We start from the raw sequence: 27,558 nt of genomic DNA, 5'->3' as shown, positions 1-27,558 counted from the left end.
TCCGGTTATCCCTTCTAGAGCTTCACCGAAACGTTTCCTCGCCGAAGATTTTATATTCTCACCCGCCACAGCGTCATTGAGGATTTTACTCCCGACCCCCAACGCTTGTTTTCCTATATACTTCGCCCCTCTTACTAAAAGAGGGGAGGCCCAGCGGAAGAGCCCCGAGAACAGACTTCCGAGATCGTGTCCTTTCTGAAAAGCCGCTCCTTGATAGAAATTAGACCCCCCGGTTTGGGCTTGGTTAAGATAATAATTTTTATAGGGACAGGACCCCCGCGCGTCGAGGACATCTGGCTTAGGCATCTTGTTTCCGTAGATGTAGTTTAACCGTCAGAGACCCGAAGGCAAATGGCGCTGGTTTCCCCTGAGGGTTCATTATATGTACTTGGATCGTGTCGAAATATCGTTTGGAGACTCGCACGTAATGAGGCACGTCGTATATTTTCCCGACGTTTTCCCCAAACGAGCCTTCTACGGGGACAATCCTAAGGAGAGGAACGAGAGTGTCACCCACCATTTGATCTTCGACAATATTAGTGTAAACGTAAAGTTGAAGGGGGATTTGAAAGCCTATAAGGGCCGGCCTAACGCCTCGGTAACCCCTTTCCAAAGATTGAATCCCTGGATCGAAGCCCAATGTCATGGCTAGGCCAAAATGAAATTGCACTAGAACGTTATGACGAAAGGGGCTTATTCGAACTCGGCGCGTGATCTCGTTATATTGAAGAGACGTCTTCATATCTTTAATAATTTCGTTTATTACCTTAATTAAATGTTCGATAGAAGAATAGTATCCTATGGGTACCCTATAAACGTGGGAGGTCCCTCTGGGTCTTCTAGGCTGAGCTGCGCATTCGGCGATCTGAGCTTCACCCGTAAGAGTTTCACCGTTTTTGGCGACATCGAAAATCTGCTCCGTTTTTTTCCCTTTCGGTTTTTTTTCCCCGACGTGGTAATTTTAAGTGTTATTCCCAAACTAGGTTGATCGGCCTGAAGCGGCTCGCCGATCGGCTCTAGGTTTTTTTCGATGCTAGTCTCCGGTTCATTTTGCTTGACTTCGATTGGAGACGGGTTACATTCGACAGGAGGGATTTCATCGACAACCATGAAAACTATAGTGTTTTGTCCCTCGAGGACGTTGAAGAACGCGCTAGTGTAATTTATCTCAGCTAGTCCGCACTCCCAAGACCCCGCCAATTCGACAGGTTTCGGTAACGCGGAGGTATAGGAGGCCATCGTATTGTCGGCGTAAACCCGCATGCTAGCGTTTGAAGGTAATGTCAGATACATCTTTTTTCTTGACCCACGAGTTCGCGTTCGGCGGATATCCTACGAAACTGACAAAGTATTCGACCTGATTTTTGAGTTTCCGAGACTTGAGATTTTTATCGATCTTGTATAGTCGAGGTTTAGCGACTAATTGCAGTTCTTCCTGATAGTAACGTCCCTTTATTGCCTCCCCCGTTAAATCTTCGATCGTGTAAAGGGGCGGGTCTAAATTTACGAGACGGGTGATTTTAAAGACTTCCTTTGACCAAGTACCGGGATAGGCTTTATCAAAGACCCCCCTGTATTTGCTGATACGGCAAAAGTCACCGACTTTAAGTTTAGGTTGACGCCGGCTTTTCACGGGAATTTCCTTGTAAATTGTTTTAAATACTTTCAGGATATTATCCGGTTTCACGTCTAGGGGTGACATTTTTATCGTAGAATGTTTTGTGGTATTGTAGCTATGAATTAAATCAGGGAGGACGTCCAAATATCAATAAGTGTTATTAGCGGTGAAATATTTATACATTTTAGACTTTAGCGTACGATTTAGTCGCTCGACCATACACGCTTTGATTGTATCGTTTTCGCTAATAAAGAATTTAACTTTTTTCTTTTAAGGAAATCCTGATATTTTTCCCCGTGAACTCCCCCCCCCCCTTTATTGGTTTGAACTTTAACAGGCGTGAGATCCTCGATTATTTTCTCGGTCGCGGCGATTACGTCTTCGGCTTTCTTACTTTTTATAGGGACTGCCCACGCGCGTCGCGAGAATGTATCGATACATACTAGTAGGTAATTAAAGCCCGAATTGTGTTCGGAAATGTCTCTCATGTCCGCTAAGTCCATTTGAAACTGATCGCCAATATTTGTTACAAAAACCTTGCTCCTTTTAAATTTCCGATAGGCGGTCTTATGTAACGTGTACGATTCTTGCTTCGTTAACCATTTTTCTACCGTTTCCCGGGAAATACCTCCGTATTTCACGGCCTGATAAAGTTTTTTCCAATCCGTCGAAACTCGCGGGGTGTTTTGGATCGTAATAAATTTTTTTCATGACTGCCTCGGGGTTAGAAACTCTTCCCATATTGGTTGTTCCGTTTTCCTTTTTTTCGCGCCTCTATTGATAACCCCTTTCGATAAGGCCCGGGGTTTAAATTGGAGCGGTGTCCGAACGACTGATGCTTTTCTAGGTTTCGCCGAAAATGCAATTTTTTTTCTTCACTCGCGGGATGGTTTTCTTGAATGATACCGTAGGCGTGAACAAGGCGTCGAACTCGTTCCAACCGGTGGGGAGAGGCGTTCGTTTTCTATTTATAGCCCCAACGGCGTAACTTACGAGCGTAGCAATGTCTGACCCGGGCACGCGCGTTTGATCTATAAACAACTCGCCTTCACTCGACCACGAAACTTAATCGCCTAAGCTAATCAGTCGGTTAATTAAGTCCTTCGCACTCGCCCTAAACTGAATCGGTACGAGATTTAAGAAGGCCGTGTCCTGCCCGGTTTCTTTTCTATTTTTTGGCTTCGTCGCTAAATCCTTAATGTTTTGATATCGATGGAACATCTGCTCGAATAATTTAACTTTATCCCTAATGTCAAGATTGGAATTGAGTACGTCGGTCATGCTATTGTTTAATTCATCCACGGAGGACCCTAACGGATGGGGAAACGAAAATTGAGGGGTATCTCGAGGGGGGATGAGAACATTTTTATTATTATTATTATTATTTTTTCCTGACGAGTCAAGGGGGACTAAGGCTAACTTTTGAGCGTAAATTTTTTTATTTCCTTAAGAACGACCTAAAATCCCACTGAGGGCTGAAATAACGGTGGGGATGAGAATACTTAGAATCCCGTGACCTTTTTGAACTAAAATTAATTTCTTCTTACGCCAGGCTACTTTTTTATAGGCTATCTGTCTAATGAATTTCTTTTGTTTAGCTAGTTTTCGTTTCTGACAAGGGTTTAACTTTAAATTCCCTTTCAAAGTATTATCGCAGCATTCAGCAATAGCATCAATTAAGGGTTTTTAGCGTGATGGAGAATAGCGCGTCGTTGTTTAAAATTTGATCTACCTAGGGCCGAGAGAAAATCTTTGTGTCCAGAAACCAGGGCCGGCATTTTCAAACTGGTTAGGGACTTCTTGCTCTGCGCTGACTTAATACTCCCTACTTTTTTTCTTAGGGATATAAACCATTTCGGTTTCGTCGGGGAAAATATCCGTTCTTAAACGGAAGTCATCGGGGAACTCCTACCTGTTGTCGATAAGAATATAGCCGTGAGGGCGTTTGGTCGCGTCGAGATAGGCCTCGATAGCGAACCGGTAATTGGCGCCTCTAAGTTGACGGAATAATATAGCGGGTTGAAGTTGATCACGAGGGTTTTTAAACAAAACAATGTAATTCGCGTTCAACGAACAATCGCGCGCATCCTTTGTTTTTGGGAAAATGTTCTGGGTTATAAATACGAAGCTTTTATTACGGTGGTGAACGCCTTTCGTGAAGAAAGCCCCGATTTGACCAATGTTCTAGTTCATTAAATCGTCGGCGATAAGGAGAATGTGTTCACCTTCTTCACCGGGATAATCATCGAGATTGGGGACTCCTTCTCGGAACACTACGGAGTCTTTTAAAGTTACATAAAGTGTTTGCCGCTCACTATAATGCCAAAATATTTTTGTCGGCGGAGGGGAAATCATTTCATCTTTATTTTTTATAATTCGCGCCATCAAAACGGACTTCCCGCTACCGCTCGGCCCGCTCAGAAGAGCGGAGAAAGGACCATACAGTGGTAACATACTTTTATTAAATGAGGTCTCTAAGTTAAACTACATCGATATTTAAGAAACAAATCGTTCGGGTAAAATGAAATATGATTTTAGCGGTGTTCTTTACTTAATACTATCGCCTAATATGAGATACATTATAGGTTAATAGTTTTAAAGCCATAACGAATTATCTTTTGAATATGTTGGATAAAAAACAGTTAATACCGAAACTTCGCGTATAAGGGTAATTAATCCTTATACCTGAATATTAGGATGTTTTCATTCTCAGTAGAGAATAACTAAATATGAACCATTTTTTCCAAGATGGCCGCCATAACACCCCCCCAAAATATTTTCCAAAAACAAAATTTTTGTCCTTGGAAAAATAGAAAAACATATTTTTGTTTTCAATCTCAAATTTCACCTTGAAGATGATCTTCGACCTCGACGCCTGACACCTGTCCACCACCCCTAAGCCTCGGTCTATCACCCCAACAAGTTTGGTCACGATCGGACAAGGTCGACCCGAGATATGGGCGGTAATATGTGACACCACCAAATACTTACGCTTATTCACTTTTGGTATCGTTTTTTTATTTTTTTCGTTTTTTCACCATTTAAAATGCTAATTAGTTATTTGCGAGATGGGGAAACGAATTCGCGGCCTTCGTTTTATACCCTTGACGGTTTTTGGCCCCACCCAAAATACTTTAAATAACTAAATTAATATAAATAAGTTTTTTTCATTTTTTTTCGCAAATATCTTAATAAATTTATTATTTTAAAACAATGTTAGTTTTAGTAAAAGTAAAAACACAATTAGTTATTATAATATTTAATAACTATTATATTTCAAACAATATATTTTTTTAAACACTTAACAACATATGAAACACTACAAATAAAACTAAAATATAATCTAACAAATTAAATTAATAAATAATAAAGAATTAAAGAAGGGGGTATAAATAATTTGAAGGCTAAAAATATAAAAAACACAATGTTAAAAAATATTTTAAGTGTATAATAAAAAATAATTATAATTACATCAATTCGTAGAAGGTATTTTTCCTCTTCGGTACAAAACGACATGTCGGGTTGGAAATTCGGGCTAGAATCTATAGATATAAATAAATTAATCTATTAAAAACAAATATATCTAAAAAAATATTTACCACAAAAATTCTTTAACTTTTGTTGCTCTACCATCGCACGAATAAAAACACTGGTTTTGGTCTTAGTCGCTTCGGAAGTATACAGTTCGAGAATGTTTGAATTAATTAAAACAGTTCGAACGTTATGTTGTACAATGCCAATATGTTGAATTTGATCTAACACGTGAAGTTTAGACTCAAACGGTTTTAAATTCTTGTGATTCCACCACAAAACATCTACATAGGTATTTGCTAAATAATTGAAGAATTTCGTAGCGAAACAAATAGTTTGTTTTTTAAAAAAAGATTATACATTCTACTCGAAGAGAGAGAAATTTTAAAGATCGCGGCAAAGAAAGTACAGGTTTTAGATATAATTCACCAGTCATCTTGATTCTAGATTTCTCCTGGTAAAAATCCTTTACATTTATATTTTATAATTTAAGCCTGATCTATTTAAGTAATTGTTTGTTTTTATTTAAATAATAGGCTTATTCACTTTCATTTATTTAAACATTTTGCAATTTTTATTAAACTATTAGTTATTTAAATAAATATTGAAATATATTCATGGAAAAAAATTAATCGACTGCCGAACACTAACTTTTGCAACCCAAAATACTATAATTTTACCCAAATAGATGTCTGGTTAATTTTTAATAGTAAAATAATATATTCTAAAGTTGGAAAATCATTTTAAATTACATAATCAATAAGAATTCCAAAACCATTTATTTAAAATAAATAAAAAATAATTAACTTTTTTAAATTAAAAATAGCAACATTGTAGATAGAATTTTCTCTGACTATACACAGTAAACGAACGGGTATTTATTGGCGGCTAAATTAAAACAAAATTAAGTTTATTAATTTGAATTATTTTCAAAATTAAACATTACTTACTTTGATTTATAAGTTTATTTTTCTGCTGAACAGCGTTACCAGAAGCACGCTCTATGAAATTCTGCCGCATTGTGAACTATAAAAAATATCTTTATATCTTTAAATTCATAAATTAAAAAAATACCTCTAGGATAGAACTGGTTCAATTGCATTAGCCTTGTAGAAGTAATTTGATTCCCACCCCTTAATTATCGTCACGTGTAAACGTTATCAACTACAATTACAGCCTTCTAAAACTAGTTTGGATTTTTCAGCAATTTTCTATCACACTTTCAAACGCAAAAATGTTTATTAAAATCGATTTTACCCTTATCTTGTCACCTACATTGTTACACATCTCCGCGGTAAAACGATAAAATTATAAACCCAGATCACGTTTCGCCAGGAGACATTCAACAGAGCCAGTGAGAAGAAAAAACTGGTTTTTACAAACAACCGCTAGATAATTAATAAATCCTCTAATTTGAAAAAAATTGTAAATAAAAATGAATGGTTTTAAAATTAAAGCTTATTGACAATTTCCTTTTTGAAGATACAATCGTTTATAATACTTAACAACTATTGATAATAATAGTAATAATAATAATACTTCTTTTGCAAAAGACTAAATGTATTGGCTACCAGGATAGTGTAATAAATAAGATAAAAAATGTACACCAATAAAATTATTTTTTAAACAATTGCAAATTAAATTATACAATTAATAAGCATTTTAAAAATAAGACAATCTCAAAATATGTACAAAATAGCCTATTTAATTAAGAGATAATTAGTAATATGAAAAAAAATTAAAGGTTGTAAAAATAGAACATTAAAAAAATATATAAATATTATAAGGATACAATTAAATATAGTTATATTTACCTTAATTCGTAGAAGATATTTCTTTACTACGAAATTAGGTATCAGGTTTGAAATTCGGGCTAAAACTTGTAATTGTTAATTAGTATAATTAAATGAATATAATGATAAATATTAACTAACAAATTATTTGATTTTATACTGTTGTAATGTGTTTACGTAGTTAAAAGAGCGGTTTTTATGCTGAATTCTCCCTACACATTACATTTGAACAACATCGTCATTGGTAATAATGGAATGTATTTGGTGTTGAATATTATCAACATGTTTTTAAATTTAATTATTAAAAACGTAAAAATAAATAAAAAAGTATCATTTTTGTATTTTTATATTGTCAGCGTAGTTTCAATAAATCAATTATCTGTAAAAGCTTTTATTATAATTTAATATAAGAATCATTATTAAAAAATAGCAAGATTTGTAATGTCTCACTAGAATAAAGTTAATTTTCTCAAAAACACTTTTATCTTATATCAATTAAAAATAAGTATAACCTTGTACACTATCGAATGTTATTAAAATGAATTATTTTTGGAATTTTAAAAGATAATTAACTTTTCATTATTAATTCTGTTTAATTCACAATGCGCTTCTGATTTGATCTGTTTGTTTTTAAAATGTAAATATTCCGATTTTTTTATGTTTGCAAAGCAAATTTTGCCAAATTAAATTAAAAAAATACCGGTAGAGATAAAAATATTAAATTAAAATTGATAAAAAAGTAAATTAAATCTTATAAAAAATCTGGAGACTTTAGTTGATTGCAGAGTAGGTTGGTTTCTTCGTAGTACACCTCTGACAGGTGGCTCAAAAGTTCTTCCTCTTCTAGCAAAACGTATTCAATTAATATTTCACACATGTTTTCAATATTGATATAAAATTACTCTTTCGTGTTAATAATTTCAATTCTTAAATTACACAACTTAACAATAAAGAACCGATATCATATTAGTGTTCTTTTCGGAAATGTGGTACTGTAGAACACAGGATTAAACTTTTTAAAGGCTTAGACTACACTACAGTAAAACCCATTAATTTATTAATAGGGCGTGAATCAACAGATATTATCTATCACACAGATAACACTTCTATTTTTTCGAGTTAAAAGTATAAGAAATAAAAGGTAATTGCCATGGTACATACATACGTCTTATTTTATTTATTATTTATTTATTTATGTTTATTTACTGTTTATTGCTTTGAAAAGCAAGTTTTCTAAAACCACCTCAATTTGTCAACCATTGGATAAAATATTTATTTGAACCGTGTTGTATTTAATAACATTTTTACATAATTTCACCGCTAGGTTTAATTATGGATTCATATTTTACCCGATTAATGTTTTTATTGCATTTATCAGAATTACGTTAACAATGGAAAAGCATATTGAAGAGTAGAAATTTAAGCAAGAGGAAGCTAGTCAGAGAGAAATTTTACTGAGAAATAAAGTTAAGGATATAAAAACAGATATAATTGAATTGAAAATATTGCAAGATAGTTGGAAGAGAGCAGAAAACTAGAAAGCGTGTTTACAAAAGGTTCTTTTAAACGTAACTTAGTACATTAATTAAGTATTTTTAAATATTTGAATATCGGAATTGTATTTTGTTGCATTAAAAGTAGAGTTTAGATGTTTTTCTAGTATTTTTCTATGTATTTGGATATCTGAAATATATTTTAACCGATTTAAAGTAGAGTTAAGACGTTTTTGTAATATTTTCTATGTATTTGCGTATTGGAAAAGTATTTTAACGTATTAAACGCCAAATTTAAGTGTTTTTGTACTATTGTTCCACCTATATTTGCGCATTGAAATATATTCTAACGTAATGAACGTAGAGTATTTTCCGACCTTTAATTACACATTGAAAAGTTAATTTATCGTATTAAAGTTGATTAAAGAGTTTTTATAGTATCTTTCTGACTATATTTGTGTATTAAAATTGAATTTTACTGTATTTAAAATATAGATAAGTGGTTTTTGTCTTATTTTTATAAATATATTTACATATTAAACATTGTTTTTAATTTTAATTTTCCTATTTACAACACTATCTTTAATATATAAGTTTATTCCTAAATTTATAAGCTTGTTACAATTGACATATCATTTTCGACTAATCTTACAAAAATTCTTTAAGAAATAATATTTGTAATAGGAAAATCGTGGATGTTAAATTACTTGAAATACCGTAAGCCTATGTAGTATTTTTCTACCTATATTGGCATTTCGGAAATATATTTTAACGTATTGAATGTAGAGTATAGAGATTGTTGCAGTATTTTTCTTCCTGCGTGACTACACCAGAAACGTCAATGTTATTCTCCTTATTAATCAAGCCGACCCTGATATATATTTGCGTATCGGAGTTGTGTTATGTCGTATTAAAAGTAGAAGAAGAAGGAATTTTTATATTATTATTCTACCTATTAACATATCGAAAATTTATTTTATCAAATTTAAAAAGGGATTTTAGTAGTATTTTTCTATTTATATTTTAATATTTGAAATGTATTTTAAAGTATTAAAAGCAGAATAAAGTTCCATAAGAATTAATCTTTCTCACAAGTCTTACCCATCATACATACATCATCTAATCTGGAATTTATGTTTAACAAATGGATGAATTCGTGTTTACAAAAGGTTCTTTTAAACGTAACTTAGTGCATTAATTAAGTATTTTTTTGAATTTGAATATCAGAGTTTTTTTAATTTGAAGTGTAATACCTAGAAGGATGTAAGACAATTTTTCCGAAAAAATAATAACAATTTTACAAGTATATTTAATTTCTGCTTCCGAGTTGAAAATTATCTTATAACATTGTATTATTCATTTTTAATTTTTGTTTAAAAACAAAATTTGGAAAAAGTTATGTTATTAATTTTAATCAAATAAGCAACACTTATTAGTTATAAACTAGATTAATTGTTAAAACTAAACCACAAAATTTGTTAGTAAACCATGATTTTCAAAAATTAACATATTAACCTCACCGAATGCTAAGCTTATCAGACAGTAAAGAGAGTCATAAAATCGATTGATTTAAAATACAGGGTCTTTTTTTTTGCTCGGAAAAGTGTTTTTTTTCAAAAACTATTTATAGTACCGATTTCAAATTTGGAAGGTCAATTCTCTATACCGGGGGACATCAGTTTGAGAAATTTGAGCGTTTTCGGTAATGTTTTTCACCAATTTTGAAAAATTATTTTTCGACCACTAGGTGCGAGATAAAAAATTTCTATTATAAAGTTGTAGGCCGTCATCGAAAACCCTTAAAAATTTTTCACTAGACGAAAAACAATTTATTTATCAGTGAAAATTCGAGCTTGAAAAATTTACAAGTTGGTGAAGCCAAATTACGATTGTTTGAAACGATAATTGAAACCGAATTACCTAATCCAGTTGAAACTTTGGTTAAAAAAACGACCGGATTTAAAAAACACGAGGCTATAGGTCAATCCTAAACATGCATTGGGTATTTAAAGGAAAACTTTGGGAGATTATTATCAGTGTTTGATAATATTTCGAACAATGCCTCGTTATTCAGTAGCTGAGCGTACCGAGATAGTTGCCATTTACTATGGAGAAGCAGCGCAAAACCTTAGAAGAGTGACTGAAATCTTCGCAGAAAGACATCCAAATGGAGCACCATCTGTAAATACAGTAAGACGAGCAATTCACGATTTCAATCAATTTGGTAACTTGCAACCTAGGTTTCGCGGATTGGGTCAACCGGATTTAGACTTCGAGAACAATGTACTCGCGTACTTTGTGGCATATCCTCGTCACAGTTGCGCTAACGCCGCTGCTGATTTGGGTTGTTCTGCAAATCGTGTGCGGAAAATTCTTCGTAAGAATCGCTATCACCCATACAGAGCTACGCTCCACCAAGGACTAATTGACGGAGACCATCAAAGACGTTATGAATTTAGCAACTGGTTACTAAATGCTGTCCAAGAAGATAGACAATTTTTGCGCCATGTTTTGTTCTCCGACGAAGCGTCATTTTCTAGAGATGGGCCTTTTAATCATCAAAACAGCCATCTTTGGTCTGACATCAACCCACATTGGGGTTTTGAATATCATCACCAGGTTCAATTTGAACGGGTCAATGTTTGGGTTGGACTTGTTGGAAACCGTTTGATTGGTCCCTTTTTCCTGCCGACGAACCTCAACGGCCAAAAGTATTTACATTTTCTACAGAACGAACTGAGTGACGCAATCGACGACCTTCCATTGGCTGAAAGACGTCAGTTGTGGTTTCAGCAAGATGGCGCCCCTCCGCATTTTTCCCGGCAAGTAACTGAGCACCTCAACAACGAGTTTCCTGAAAGGTGGATAGGGAGAAATGGTCCAGTGCATTGGCCAGCAAGGTCACCTGACCTAACACCGCTGGATTATTTTATCTGGGGATTCGTTAAAGCAAAGGTATACGCCACGCCCATTGAAACTAGGGAGGAACTCATTAGACGAATAATCAGTGCTTGCCGAGACGTCACACCAGAAATGGTAGAGAAAGCGTTTGAGAACTTAATTGTCCGCGCACAAACCTGTGTTGCAGCCAATGGTGATATTATTGAAAATGTTTTGTAAGAATTTATGTGAATAAAATATCTGCATTTAAAAACCAAACGTGTACATTTTTTCAAGTGTGAAAACTCTACTACGTTTGTATTCGACTTGTTCCCTTTTCAATTATCGTTTCAAACAATCGTAATTTGGCTTCACCAACTTGTAAATTTTTCAAGCTCGAATTTTCATTGATAAATAAGTTGTTTTTCGTCGAGTGAACAATTTTTAAGTGTTTTCGATGACGGCCTACAACTTTATAATAGAAATTTTTTATCTCGCACCTAGTGGTCGAAAAATAATTTTTCAAAATTGGTGAAAAACATTACCGAAAACGCTCAAATTTCTCAAACTGATGTCCCCCGGTATAGAGAATTGACCTTCCAAATTTGAAATCGGTACTATAAATAGTTTTTGAAAAAAAAACACTTTTCCGAGCAAAAAAAAGACCCTGTATATTATAAATCAGACAAAATAAAGGTGTTTCGGATAGTTAAATTGTTCTCTTGGTAATTTGTATGATCGCTTAAATGTATCGACTCCATTTTTTAAATTTCAATTAATTTAGTTTTTCATTATATTTATTATAAAGAAACAAATATCCAAAATAATGCAATAAAACCTTTAAATAATATTTTACCTCCGCTAATCTCGTAATGAGATTTTATCAAACCGCAAAATCTTCGTCACGAAATTTAAAAAATATATAAAATATTAAGAAATGAAACATCTACATTTGAAGCAAAAAATAAAATATTGTATCTATCTTCAGGCAAACGTTTCTAATATTACGCAAACATTTAAAAAATTTCTTGTGGTTTCGGGCTACTATTTTTTGCATTGTAACACATTTTTCGTATACAGTACCTGTTTATTTATTTGATCTGCTTTAAAATACTAATTGTCTGTTTATTATAGGACAAGAAATTTAACACTTATACGAAAATATTGTATATTTTCTACTAAATCATGTTTAGATGGATTATGAATTAATCGTTTGAATAATACGTATAAGAATTAATCGTTATCGAGATGATTAGGGTTATTTCAAACTTTAAATACTTTAATTCGTAAAATATTTTAAACGTAACAAGGAAAGACTAAGTGACATTTACCCCGGAGAAAACAAAGCGCATTCTAGCCAAGGGCTGTACTATTAAGGAAACGTAATTGACTTCTTGTCATTTTTACCTGAGAGTAAGAGTGATAGAAATGGAGCCAATCAAGCCTATGGTAATACTGTGAGGTTAGTGGGTGGCCGATTCTGTCCACCTTGGTATTAGGCGATTATTAATGTATTATTTTTATGGTCCGTTATTCAGCGTTAACATTTCACTCCTATACGCTTAAATAGGATTTATTGACCGTCGTCTTGATTGTTGGCTACTGTTATAATTACTACAATGATTACAAGAACTTTAATTTATTTATTCCGAGAGATTGATTTGACATACACTTTACAACGATAAGTTATTAATGCTTTAAATTTTATTAAAAATGGTGTCCTAGGTAAAATATTTCTAAGTCAAAAACACCCTTAGATAAATGGTCAAAGTTTAAATATTTTATTTAATTTAAAAATATAAACAGATTTGACATATTATATATTACATAGAGTTGAAATCTTTGAAAGATGATATAATTATTTTTAGTGTTTTTTAATGAAAATTATAATAAAATATCGCATTAAGAAACATTTTCATAGAGTATGTTTTAATGGAATATGCAATTATCAATATAAGACTATCATTTGATATTATAGGTTATGTTGTTGCAAATGTGATTATTAAATTTTAGAGTTATTCCACGTGAAATCATTTTTTAGTTATTACAACTACTTTAACACTAACACAACTTTGTTTATTTCAAATAATGTTTGGAATATAGACTATTTTCTATATCTTGCAGGTTTTACTGGTTTTATTAAAAAATCTATTGCTTTTGGTCCCAGTTTATTAATATTTTGGTAAAGAATATTTTTTCACATACAACGAGACAACCCGAGGTGTTTCTCACTGATTTTGTTCGAAGTTGGGGAATAAAGTCCGAAATGTAACACGAAAACAATAAAGGTAAAATTACGCTTGGCTTCCGTTTTGTTATGGAAACCAAAAAATGCTTCTGACAACTTAAAAAGAAAAGTTCAACGTAAAATAACATGGGAAAATAACAATGTTTAATTATCTGACCGAGTAAAAAAATCCTATTTATTTTGAAAGAAATCTTGTTTCGTTTTGCAAATAAGCGCATATTAATGTATCTCTTTGTGTGATAAATTCGATATTATCATTGTTATTAACAATTATGTCAAATTCATATTAAACGAGTAAATTTGAATACATTTGGGCAAATTAAAATAATATTGGGTAACTTCTTATATTATTGAATTAACTTAAATATTTTTTACTTGAATTCGTATTAAATTGGGAAATTTCGAATACATTTAGGTAAATTCTTGTATCTTGGCTAAATATAAAAATATTTTGTATATTTGATTAATATTGAATAAATTAAAATAATACTAGGTCGATTCAAATATTCTAGTTAACATTTAAACAGTTTTGAGTAAATTCCAATAGTATTGTGTCAATTGATATAAAGATAAGTAAATAAAACGTTGATTATATTTATATTTTTATTAGATTCCATTTATATTGGGTTATTTGAATTGTTATTTGTATATTCGAATAATATTGTGTTAATTCCAATAACATTAGACAATTCAAATATTGTTTTTTTATATTTTGATTAAAATCCCATAAAATTGTGTTAATCGATATAATGATAGGAAGCGTCTCCGATAAGACGTCCTTTTCTAAAACTATAAACGTTCTTCAAACTACTGCCAAGGTTGAAATGTTTAGGATCCCACAATTTCGGGCCATTACAAAAAGTTGAAGACCTAAAAAGCAATTAAACGTTCTAAATTACCGCCTCACGAACAATGTGAACTAATTTTATCCTTAAACGTAACGATTCGGCTCGATTCGTGAGTTTTCTAATGCCCTTCTTTTGTTTCTGAAATTATCCTAGCTTGATAGAGAAAACAATTTAAACTACAAAATATCATTAAGTTTTGAAAGACGTACAATTATATGCCGTATTCATTTAAGTAAAATATAGACACTCGGTGCAGTTTCTGTACACAATTTTTGATAATTTACTGTATAAAACCCGGTTGCGAAGGTTTTGTATTAAGCCCATTTTGGGTTTTAGAGCTGTTCAAACGTTGGTCAAAATATAACGCTAGTTAGGTATTTGTTGGTATTTGGTTTAAAAAAGCAACCGGTTAATACTATTTGTTTTTTTGTTCTTTATAATAAATAATTCCGTTCGTTAATAACGAATTTTCATAGAGTTGAATAATGGCCTATATATTAACCATACTCGAAATGCTAAAAACACCATACAGGGAAGCACAGTTGGTATTGTTTTAATCAATAATATAGTGATAAAAACTCACTTTCGCATAAGTTTTTATTAACAATTGATCGCATCGACCTCAAACTAAATTTATATTTCCACATAAAATTATTAACCGGTTGCTTTTTTAAACCAAATACCAACAAATACCTAACTAGCGTTATATTTTGACCAACGTTTGAACAGCTCTAAAACCCAAAATGGGCTTAAGACAAAACCTTCGCAACCGGGTTTTATACAGTAAATTATCAAAAATTGTGTACAGAAACTGCACCGAGTGTCTATATTTTACTTAAATGAATACGGCATATAATTGTACGTCTTTCAAAACTTAATGATATTTTGTAGTTTAAATTGTTTTCTCTATCAAGCGAGGATAATTTCAGAAACAAAAGAAGGGCATTAGAAAACTCACGAATCGAGCCGAATCGTTACGTTTAAGGATAAAATTAGTTCACATTGTTCGTGAGGCGGTAATTTAGAACGTTTAATTGCTTTTTAGGTCTTCAACTTTTTGTAATGGCCCGAAATTGTGGGATGCTAAACATTTCAACCTTGGCAGTAGTTTGAAGAACGTTTATAGTTTTAGAAAAGGACGTCTTATCGGAGACGCTTCCTATCATTATATCGATTAACACAATTTTATGGGATTTTAATCAAAATATAAAAAAACAATATTTGAATTGTCTAATGTTATTGGAATTAACACAATATTATTCGAATATACAAATAACAATTCAAATAACCCAATATAAATGGAATCTAATAAAAATATAAATATAATCAACGTTTTATTTACTTATCTTCATATCAATTGACACAATACTATTGGAATTTACTCAAAACTGTTTAAATGTTAACTAGAATATTTGAATCGACCTAGTATTATTTTAATTTATTCAATATTAATCAAATATACAAAATATTTTTATATTTAGCCAAGATACAAGAATTTACCTAAATGTATTCGAAATTTCCCAATTTAATACGAATTCAAGTAAAAAATATTTAAGTTAATTCAATAATATAAGAAGTTACCCAATATTATTTTAATTTGCCCAAATGTATTCAAATTTACTCGTTTAATATGAATTTGACATAATTGTTAATAACAATGATAATATCGAATTTATCACACAAAGAGATACATTAATATGCGCTTATTTGCAAAACGAAACAAGATTTCTTTCAAAATAAATAGGATTTTTTTACTCGGTCAGATAATTAAACATTGTTATTTTCCCATGTTATTTTACGTTGAACTTTTCTTTTTAAGTTGTCAGAAGCATTTTTTGGTTTCCATAACAAAACGGAAGCCAAGCGTAATTTTACCTTTATTGTTTTCGTGTTACATTTCGGACTTTATTCCCCAACTTCGAACAAAATCAGTGAGAAACACCTCGGGTTGTCTCGTTGTATGTGAAAAAATATTCTTTACCAAAATATTAATAAACTGGGACCAAAAGCAATAGATTTTTTAATAAAACCAGTAAAACCTGCAAGATTTAGAAAAAAATCTATATTCCAAACATTATTTGAAATAAACAAAGTTGTGTTAGTGTTAAAGTAGTTGTAATAACTAAAAAATGATTTCACGTGGAATAACTCTAAAATTTAATAATCACATTTGCAACAACATATAACCTATAATATCAAATGATAGTTTTATATTGATAATTGCATATTCCATTAAAACCTACTCTATGAAAATGATTTTAATGCGATATTTTATTATAATTTTCATTAAAAAACACTAAAAATAATTATATCATCTTTCAAAAATTTCAACTCTATGTAATATATAATATGTCAAATCTGTTTATATTTTTATATTAAATAAAATATTTAAACTTTGACCATTTATCTAAGGGTGTTTTTGACTTAGAAATATTTTACCTAGGACACCATTTTTAATAAAATTTAAAGCATTAATAACTTATCGTTGTAAAGTGTATGTCAAATCAATCTCTCGGAATAAATAAATTAAAGTTCTTGTAATCATTGTAGTAATTATAACAGTAGCCAACAATCAAGACGACGGTCAATAAATCCTATTTAAGCGTATAGGAGTGAAATGTTAACGCTGAATACCGGACCATAAAAATAATACATTAATAATCGCCTAATACCAAGGTGGACAGAATCGGCCACCCACTAACCTCACAGTATTACCATAGGCTTGATTGGCTCCATTTCTATCACTCTTACTCTCAGGTAAAAATGACAAGAAGTCAATTACGCTTCCTTAATAGTACAGCCCTTGGCTAGAATGCGCTTTGTTTTCACCGGGGTAAATGTCACTTAGTCTTTCCTTGTTACGTTTAAAATATTTTACGAATTAAAGTATTTAAAGTTTGAAATAACACTAATCATCTCGATAACGATTAATTCTTATACGTATTATTCAAACGATTAATTCATAATCCATCTAAACATGATTTAGTAGAAAATATACTAATATTTTCGTATAAGTGTTAAATTTCTTGTCCTATAATAAACAGACAATTAGTATTTTAAAGCAGATCAAATAAATAAACAGGTACTGTATACGAAAAATGTGTTACAATGCAAAAAATAGTAGCCCGAAACCACAAGATATTTTTAAATGTTTGCGTAATATTAGAAACGTTTGCCCGAAGATAGATACAATATTTTATTTTTTTTGCTTCAAATGTAGATGTTTCATTTCTTAATATTTTATATATTTTTTAAATTTCGTGACGAAGATTTTGCGGTTTGATAAAATCTCATTATGAGATTAGCGGAGGTAAAATATTATTTAAAGGTTTTATTGCATTATTTTGGATATTTTTTTCTTTATAATAAATATAATGAAAAACTAAATTAATTGAAATTTAAAAAATGGAGTCGATACATTTAAGCGATCATACAAATTACCAAGAGAACAATTTAACTATCCGAAACACCTTTATTTTGTCTGATTTATAATATATTTTAAATCAATCGATTTTATGACTCTCTTTACTGTCTGATAAGCTTAGCATTCGGTGAGGTTAATATGTTAATTTTTGAAAATCATGGTTTACTAACAAATTTTGTGGTTTAGTTTTAACAATTAATCTAGTTTATAACTAACAAGTGTTGCTTATTTGAATAAAATTAATAACATAACTTTTTCCAAATTTTGTTTTTAAACAAAAATTAAAAATGAATAATACAATGTTATAAGATAATTTTCAACTCGGAAGCAGAAATTAAATATACTTGTAAAATTGTTATTATTTTTTCGGAAAAATTGTCTTACATCCTTCTAGGTATTACACTTTAAATTAAAAAAAACTCTGATATTCAAATTCAAAAAAATACTTAATTAATGCACTAAGTTACGTTTAAAAGAACCTTTTGTAAACACGAATTCATCCATTTGTTAAACATAAATTCCAGATTAGATGATGTATGTATGATGGGTAAGACTTGTGAGAAAGATTAATTCTTATGGAACTTTATTCTGCTTTTAATACTTTAAAATATATTTCAAATATTAAAATATAAATAGAAAAATACTACTAAAATCCCTTTTTAAATTTGATAAAATAAATTTCCGATATGTTAATAGGTAGAATAATAATATAAAAATTCCTTCTTCTTCTACTTTTAATACGACATAACACAACTCCGATACGCAAATATAGACAGAAAATACTAAAAAAAAACTCTTTACTCTACGTTCGATTCTTTAAAATACATTTCCGATACACATATATAGATAAAGAAATACCAAAAAAGGTAGAAAAATACTTCACATTAACCATTATGAATTTAATCTTACAACATCCTTCCCGTAGAGTAAAACATATTTGTTCAGAGTCAACTTGTTTCCTCGTTATCTTTATCTCATATGTTTTAAATAGCGTATGGAATAAGTTAAGAATGTATTGAAATGGTGTATGTTAATACGTCGTAGAACAAAGTGTAAAACATATGTTCAGGGTCGGCTTGATTAATAAGGAGAATAACATTGACGTTTCTGGTGTAGTCACGTAGGAAGAAAAATACTGCAACAATCTCTATACTCTGCATTCAATACGTTAAAATATATTTCCGAAATGCCAATATAGCTAGAAAAATACTACATAGGCTTACGGTATTTCAAGTAATTTAAAATCCACGATTTTCCTATTACAAATATTATTTCTTAAAGAATTTTTGTAAGATTAGCCGAAAATGATATGTCAATTGTAACAAGCTTATAAATTTAGGAATAAACTTCTATATATTAAAGAAAGTGTTGTAAATAAGACAATTAAAATTAAAAACAATGTTTAATATGTAAATATAGTTATAAAAATAAGACAAAAACCACTTACCTATATTTTAAATACGGTAAAATTCAATTTTTATACACAAATATAGTCAGAAAGATACTATAAAAACTCTTTAATCAACTTTAATACGATAAATTAACTTTCCAATGTGTAACTAAAGGTCGGAAAATACTCTACGTTCATTACGTTAGAATATATTTCAATGCGCAAATATAGGTGGAACAATAGTACAAAAACACTTAAATTTGGCGTTTAATACGTTAAAATACTTTTCCAATACGCAAATACATAGAAAATATTACAAAAACGTCTTAACTCTACTTTAAATCGGTTAAAATATATTTCAGATATCCAAATACATAGAAAAATACTAGAAAAACATCTAAACTCTACTTTTAATGCAACAAAATACAATTCCGATATTCAAATATTTAAAAATACTTAATTAATATACTAAGTTACGTTTAAAAGAACCTTTTGTAAACACGCTTTCTAGTTTTCTGCTCTCTTCCAACCATATTGCAATATTTTCAATCCAATTATATCTGTTTTTATATCCTTAACTTTATTTCTCAGTAAAATTTCTCTCTGCCTAGCTTCCTCTAGCTTAAATTTCTACTATTCAATATGCTTTTCCATTGTTAACGTAATTCTGATAAATGCAATAAAAACATTAATCGGGTAAAATATGAATCCATAATTAAACCTAGCGGTGAAATTATGTAAAAATGTTATTAAATACAACACGGTTCAAACAAATATTTTATCCAATGGTTGACAAATTGAGGTGTTTTTAGAAAACTTGCTTTTTAAAGCAATAAACAGTAAATAAACATAAATAAATAAATAATAAATAAAATAAGACGTATGTATGTACCATGACAATTACCTTTCATTTCTTATACTTTTAACTCGAAAAAATAAAAGTGTTATCTGTGTGATAGATAATATCTGAAGATTCACACCCTATAAATAAATTTTGGGTTTTACTGTAAAAAGTTTAATCCTGAGTTCTACAGTACTACATTTCCGAAGAGAACACTAATATGATATCGGTTCTTTATTGTTAAGTTGTGTAATTTAAGAATTGAAATTATTAACACGAAAGAGTAATTTTATATCAATATTGAAAAGCATGTGTGAAATATTAATTGAATACGTTTTGCTAGAAGAGGAAGAACTTTTGAGTCACCTGTCAGAGGTGTAATACGAAGAAAGCAACCTACTCTTCAATCAACTAAAGTCTCCAGATTCTTTATAAGATTTAATTTACTTTTTTATCAATTTTAATTTAATATTTTTATCTCTACCGGTATTTTTTTAATTTAATTTGGCAAAATTTGCTTTGCAAACATAAAAAATCGGAATATTTACATTTTAAAAACAAACAAATCAAATTAGACGCACATTTTAAATTAAACAGAATAAATAATGAAACGTTAATCACGGTTTAAAATTAAAAAAATAATCGATTTAAATATCCTCTTTTTTTAAGGAACATGCTTCTGCAATTAATATTTCTATTTTGAATTCTATGTACTTAACAGTTGAATTGTCTTTGTGATTGGGAATATGATAACTGTTCTGCTGTTTAAACTGAAATCCATAAATAAAACGGTTATATGACACAGGTTGTAGAACATGTCGTCTAATTAGTAAATAATAATTTAAGCTAAATTGTTCGAAATCTGATACCTTGGATAGAAAACAGAATATAATTTGTGTTAATTAATGTTTAGTTTTCTTTTTATGAGAATAACAAAATCTAAGACCGTTGCACCCGTACGTTCGAAAAAGCACACAAGTTCAACAAGTGACGTTGCCTGTTAAAACATGTAAATAATTTCCTTTATGTAACATATACGTTAAAATTAACTTGCTTTATAATTAACATTCGATAGTGTACAAGGTTACACTTATTATTTATTAATATAAGATAAAAGTATTTTTGAAAAAATTCACTTTATTCTAGTGAGACATTCCAAATCTGGCTATTTTTTAATAATGATTCTTATATTTTTATCTTAATTTATAATAAAAGCTCTTACAGATAATTGATTTATAGAAACTACGCTGACAATATAAAAATACAAAAATGATACTTTTTTATTTATTTTTACGTTTTTAATAATTAAATTAAATTTATTGAAATATCCTGGTAGTCAATACATTTAGTCTTTTGCAAAAGAAGTATTATTATTATTATTATTACTAATAGTTGTTAAGTATTATAAACGATTGTATCTTCAAAAAGTAAATTGTTAATAAGCTTTGTTTTTAAAACAATTCATTTTTATTTACAATTTTTTCAAATTAGAGGATTTATAAATTGATATTTTATTAATATCTAGCATTTGTTTGTAAAAACCAGTTTTTTCTTCTCACTGGCTCTGTTGAATGTTTCCTTGTGAAACGTGATCTGCGTTTAAAATTTTATCGTTTGTTAGAAAATTGTCGATAAAATTTACACGTGACGATAATGTGGGTATCAAATTACTTCTACAAGGCTAATGCAATAGAATGTTGAACCAGTTATATCCTAGAGGTAGTTGTTATTTATGAATTTAAAGATATCGCTCGCAATCCGGCAGAATTTCATAGAGCGTGCTTCTGGTAACGCTGTTCAACATAAAGTTAAATTTATCAATCAAAGTAAGTAGTGTTTAATTTTGAAAATAATTAAAATTATTAAACTTAATTTTGTTTTAATTTAGCCACCGTTAAACACCCGTTCGTTTACTGTGTATAGTCAGAAAAAATTCTATTTACAATGTTGCTATTTTTTAATTTAAAAAAGTTAATTATTTTTATTTATTTTAAATAAATGGGTTTTGGAATTTTTATTGATTACGTAACTTAAAAATGTTTTTCCAACTTTAGAATATATTATTTTACGATTAAAAATTAACCAGACATCCGTTTGGGTAAAATTATAGTCTTTTGGGTTGCAAAAGTTAGTGCTCGGCAGTCGATTAATTTTTATCCATGAATAAAATAAGCTCGGCTATATTTCAATATTTATTTAAATAACCAATAGTTTAATAAAAATTGCAAAATGTTTAAATAATTGAAAGTGAATAAGCCTATTATTTAAATAAAAACAAACAATTACTTAAATAAATACCACTTTTATTCAAATAAATGCATGGTTGCGTTAAATAAGTTAAAATGATATACTTTTTCCCAACGTTTTAAAATAAATCGGAAAATTTGTGGATAATAAATAAACAATTGCGAACACTTGCAAAAGTATCAATAAAAACAACATTGTATCTTCAAAAATGTAAGATTTATTTTTATATTGGTAAAGTAATACGTTTTATTGTAGGTGGATAACATTATACTTTTGAATTGCTTAAAAAGTAAATAAATTGAATTTTTTCATAATACATTAGCGACTATATCTCTGGCGGATATCGCCCGATTAAGTTCATTGTAATGTTTTTAAAATGTTTGTTGATTGTTTATGTAATTAATTTATTATTTTAAAATAATTGTTTTTCGAATTTTTATTTGATTATATTATTTTAGAATGTATTAGTGTACTATTGAAAACCAATTTCCCTGATAAAATTACACCTTTGTATGGCAAATGTTAAAAAATGTATCTCCAAAAGTAAATACATTTTATTTTATTTATTATAAACAAAATTGGCTATATCTCAGGCATATATTGACCAGCGCAATTGTAATTTGTTGTGTTTTTAAAATATGTATTGATTGTTTATTATTTATTTATCTCCAAAAGTAAATAAAGTTTCATTTCAACAGGGGTAAAACATAAGTTATTGGGCGGATATTGACCAATCAGGCCTATTGCAATTTGTTGTGTTTTAAAATATGTATTTTATTTCGACAGGGGTAAGTTAGATAGCACGTGACAGACAAACTTGTCAAGGTTATAAAAAGAAGGTCGCGAATTCGTTTCCCCATCTCGCAAATAACTAATTAGCATTTTAAAAGGCGAAAAAACGAAAAAAAAATAAAAAAGTGACACCAAAAGTAAATAAGTTGACGTAATCGGGAGGTTACATATTACCGCCGATATCTCGGGTCGACCTTGTCCGATCGTGTCCAAACTTGTTGGTATGATAGACCGAGGCTTAAGGGTTGTGGACAGTGCTCGAGCGTCGAGGTCAAGGATCATCTTCAAGGTGAAATTTGAGATTGAAAACAAAAATATGTTTTTCGATTTTTCCAAGGACAAAAATTGGTTTTTGGAAAAAATTTTGGGGGTGTCTGGGGGGAGGTGTTATGGCGGCCATCTTGGCGGCCATCTTGGAAAAAATGGTTCATATTTAGTTATTCTCTACTATTCTCATTCTGAACTAGTCATTTTTAAAAAAAATATTATTCTTTATATCCAAACGGTAATGTTTCGAAATTATCGATAACGCGTAATTTATTGACAACTGGTCGATATTTTTTAACTTGTTTTACAGTTACCACTGTATGATCATTTAACCGACAAATATGGTGGGGAATTTCGATTTCTTTCTCGAGAGTGGGCGCGTCTACGTCGATTCCGAGCATCCCTTTCAACGAGTCCATAGAGATGGAATTCCTAGTGGAATAGTTCTGCCTGAGACCTTTAGCCTTAACGACCTCCTTAATTTCACCAGTATCGGGGTTGAGTACGCGGAAGGCGTAATTTTTCGGACAGCCCGAGCAAAATTCAGTAATATGGCAATTTGGACCAAATTCGGATAATTGGTCCGTCATATCCCCTAGAAAGGTTCCTTCCTGCACTAGTTTATTCCCATCACGTGATCTATCAATTAAGCTGTCCGTATCGTGGTATAATATACTATTCCCTAGAGCCTCTAGATGACTATAGAGCCTCATTCGGGCAAAAGCGGTGGTATAACAGGCTAAAACTACGTTTACATGAGCCAAAGCAAGATCGATTTCCTTGATATGTTCCCATTTGACCAGCAACGTCTTATCGTTTATCGCCAAGACACTTTTCCTTTCGATATTCGGGTCGTTAAATAGTTTAAAGAATTGTTCGCGGTCCTTAATGATCCCAGTTTTTACGAGGTTATTCCGTTGTCCCCACTTACCGTAAAAACTATTTAACATTAACTTTGCGACGGCACGTTTACCGGGGTTTAACGCGATCGTCGCGGGGTCGAATTTAACGCCTTCGTGGTCCTCGAAATCCGAGACGTATTTGTTTTTTTCGTCGGGGGTAGTGATCCCCGCTGGAAACCCCGAAGCCTCGGCCTTCATTTTGTACATTGTCTTGATATAGTCCGAAAACAAGCCCCCCTCCTGGGTCTCCTTGTTATACTGCGTTGTTTGATAATGCCAAGCTTCGTACATTTCAATCACTTTGTAACCTCTGGAAACGGCTAGTTTCAGTTCGTCGGAAACGAATGTCCCCACGAATGCCCGCTCCGGATCGGAATGAGGAGACCTTCCTTGAAATCTTAGACGTGCACAGGTACCGCATAAAACGAAAAGAAGTCGCGAATTACAGTGCATGGGTAGGATAGGATGAAAAAGTCTAGGAGGGGCGAGAACGCGGCACTGAATTAACCCGTCCAGCGAATCGAGATCTCGTAAATCATCAGGGTTTAATAAAACTTTTGGGTGACCGACGGGAATTTTATCTAGAAGGTTGACAGTCGGGTAAAGTGAAAGCATGTCGACGTTAAACGCGCGTTCATCGCCTTTGGCCTTGAAGAAAAGGACTGTCGCGTTAACTCTCCCTCCGAAAAACGCGTCTCGAGGATTCAAGGGTGAAATTAACATGGCACGTACTTTTTCGAAAAAAGCCTTATTATTGGCTTGACGCCTTAGATCACGGAAATCACATTCCCAGATCTCTATGACGTTTTTCTTAAGTTTCCGGAGTTGAGCAACGACCCTGACTGTTTGTTGGTATCGTAGGTTAAACGTTTGTGAGGGATCTGACCATAGAGGTCTGTCTCTCCCCACTACTTGACAGCGAACGCACCCATGGAAATAGCAACCCTGAAACATGTAAACGTCGTTCCCATCACATCCATCCACTTTAAATTTACCGACCATAGCCTCTCGCCCCCGCATAGCTGACACTATTCTTATACCCCTGCGTTTTTCTTCCCAGGCGAGCCATTCAAAGGCCACGGTTGATTGTCGGTCCCTATTTCTCATCCCCCCTGGGGGGAGTATCCCTATCGTGTCAGGAATGAGGAAGCGTTTCCTAAAGACGTAATTGCAGGCACCCGGAAGCGTGATGGCGGCGCGGAAAGGGTCAGTGTCGCAGATTTCCATGAATTCACGTCTAAACGTAGCGCATCCCAGTCGGAGTATATTGACATCCGCCGTACAATACGTAATCGCGTCTTTTAGAAAGTCAAAGTTACCGCCAGCGGCTATTTGCTCCCCGTGCCATTTAAGAAGAGCCGTTCTTTCTTTTACACCTAGATAGTTAGCCCCGTACGCTTCAAGGGGCGGGAATTTATCCCCCTTCTCGGTCGAATAATTCGTGTTTATGGGGTCAGCGAGATCGAAATTATTTTCGACAAAATTAAACAAAAGGTGAGGGAATCTACCCTTATCCATGGAAGGCCCTAGTCCAAACGTCTTCCTAAACGCGGCGAGTCCCATGGGGATGAACGAATAGGAATCGATAAAATTGAAATTAAAACAGTTAAAGAAGAGAATTTTAGTCCCGTTTACTATCACGAAGGGCACAAAGATCTCGTCGATTGATAGAACGGCTTTAAATACGAATTGGAGATCATAACATTTTGCGGCGTAAGTAAATTTTTTTAATATCCGCTAGAGTTCTGATATAATCCACAAACTTCCCCACTACATTTCCCCCGTAAAAAAATTTTTGTCGCGAGCTAAAGCGGATGCACACCCCACAATCGAAGTTCGAGTCTCGCTCGTCGATACACGCGGGGCATACAATTTGGGATATTAGAAGAAACGGCTCATGCTCGAACGCCCCCTTTTTATTTACGTGTTGTTCATTCTGAATCGACTCGATGTCATAAAACACAAACAAATAAGAAGGCACGCCCCCTAGTGCTAATCTTCGTTTGGTCATGTCAGGCTCGGGGCGGTCTTTAATTCGCTGGACGAAGCAAAGGTGAGGATGCGGCGCGTGCTTTTTACAAATACGGCAGAAAACTTCCGAACAAGAATGGATAGTTTCCCTAGAGCGATAGTCCACGTATTTGTAACAGTCTTTGCACACTTTAACTTGACTACAGAGGGAGGGAACCGATTCGCGATGGCTTTGGAAGCATTCTAGTCCGTGGAAGGAGCGAAAACAATCGACGCATTTCACGAGCTCACCGGAGCATTTCTGATGTCTGAAACAGGATTTTCAGAAAATTGCGCATTTGTGGCGATCCAATTTATCGTATCCGACCAAGCAGATGGAACAGGCATAATTTGTGGCGAAGAATGACGTCAATTTCGCGATTACGTCATAATGTTTCTGATTATAAATTAAATAAAGTTTATTATCGGAGTTCCCGCCTTCGCCTTGGAATAATACTCTAGGTCTGTCATTATAAACCTCAAAAACGATTATTTGGTAGTCAGAGATAATAAATTGGAAATGCACTAAACTCGTTAATGCTCCACTTTCGCGTTTCGAAACGCCAGCCTCGACGCGTAACTCCTCGGCTTTTTCCCTTTGTTTTCGCGAAGAGGCCTTGTACTCCTGGAAATATTCTTTATTTCTGGGGTTTCGCGTTTTCTTTAAATGGGCTATAGCAATAATTAAAGCACGCGGAAGGCATAACGCGTCTTTGTTTTGGACTGAGATAAAACTTCTTTTATCGCGTATGTAATCAATATGCTTTTTAAGTCCGCGTCGCCTCAGTGACCCCCCGTGAGGTAATCTTACCACGTTTAAAGTGAATAAAATTGGAGAATTTCAGAAATCATCTCGCTCATCCAGATAGATCTTCCCTTCGAGTAAATCGAAAACATCACCGGGTTGAAGTTGCGATTTCTGGCGGAAAGAAATTTCGAGGACCCGCGCCATGAAGACTTCCGAGGTACACGAAATTTGAACTCGGTCATCATCGAGAAGTTGATCAAAAATAAAGGTCACGAACTGCGTAATCCCGAGTTCTACGTCGGCCAGGAAGCGTACTTCAACGTATCTTCCAACGAGATTGAATAGCGGATATTCTTTCACCCCATCTTGGATAATTTCAAAATTCACGGGTAGTTCCAGCTGAAGACCCTGGTCATCTTGTTGAACGGGCGGAGCCTCGATGACTTGAAGCGGAAGTGGCGGGATGACTGCGAGCTGTAGAGGCTCCTCTTCTTGAAGAGCAGGCAGGTCTTCAGGCTGGGGTGCT

General features: G+C 32.3%; 2 protein-coding genes and 1 long non-coding RNA gene across 3 annotated transcripts; 1 reads left to right on the top strand and 2 right to left on the bottom strand.

Annotated features, from left to right (window-relative positions):
- Positions 1 to 1,264: 1,264 nt before the first annotated feature.
- LOC149927451 (uncharacterized) lies at positions 1,265 to 1,702 on the bottom strand. Its single transcript, XM_090157860.1, has one exon. It carries the CDS (start codon positions 1,700 to 1,702, stop codon positions 1,265 to 1,267), a length of 438 nt encoding a protein of 145 aa, XP_090013986.1.
- Positions 1,703 to 21,805: 20,103 nt separating this feature from the next.
- LOC149927450 (uncharacterized) lies at positions 21,806 to 22,081 on the top strand. The gene is made up of 2 exons (XR_016474042.1): positions 21,806 to 21,892; positions 21,955 to 22,081. It is a non-coding gene; the product is annotated as an uncharacterized LOC149927450 (long non-coding RNA).
- Positions 22,082 to 23,590: 1,509 nt separating this feature from the next.
- LOC149927449 (uncharacterized) lies at positions 23,591 to 25,837 on the bottom strand. Its single transcript, XM_090157859.1, has one exon. The coding sequence runs from the start codon at positions 25,835 to 25,837 to the stop codon at positions 23,591 to 23,593; it is 2,247 nt and encodes a 748-aa protein (XP_090013985.1).
- Positions 25,838 to 27,558: the final 1,721 nt, after the last annotated feature.

Source organism: Leiobunum rupestre, chromosome 9 (genome assembly GCF_980474605.1).
Source record: "Leiobunum rupestre chromosome 9, qqLeiRupe1.1.hap1, whole genome shotgun sequence".
Taxonomy (NCBI): Eukaryota; Metazoa; Arthropoda; class Arachnida; order Opiliones; family Sclerosomatidae; genus Leiobunum; species Leiobunum rupestre.
Note: the sequence above shows the minus strand (reverse complement) of the source record. Positions and strands in the feature narration are given on the sequence as shown.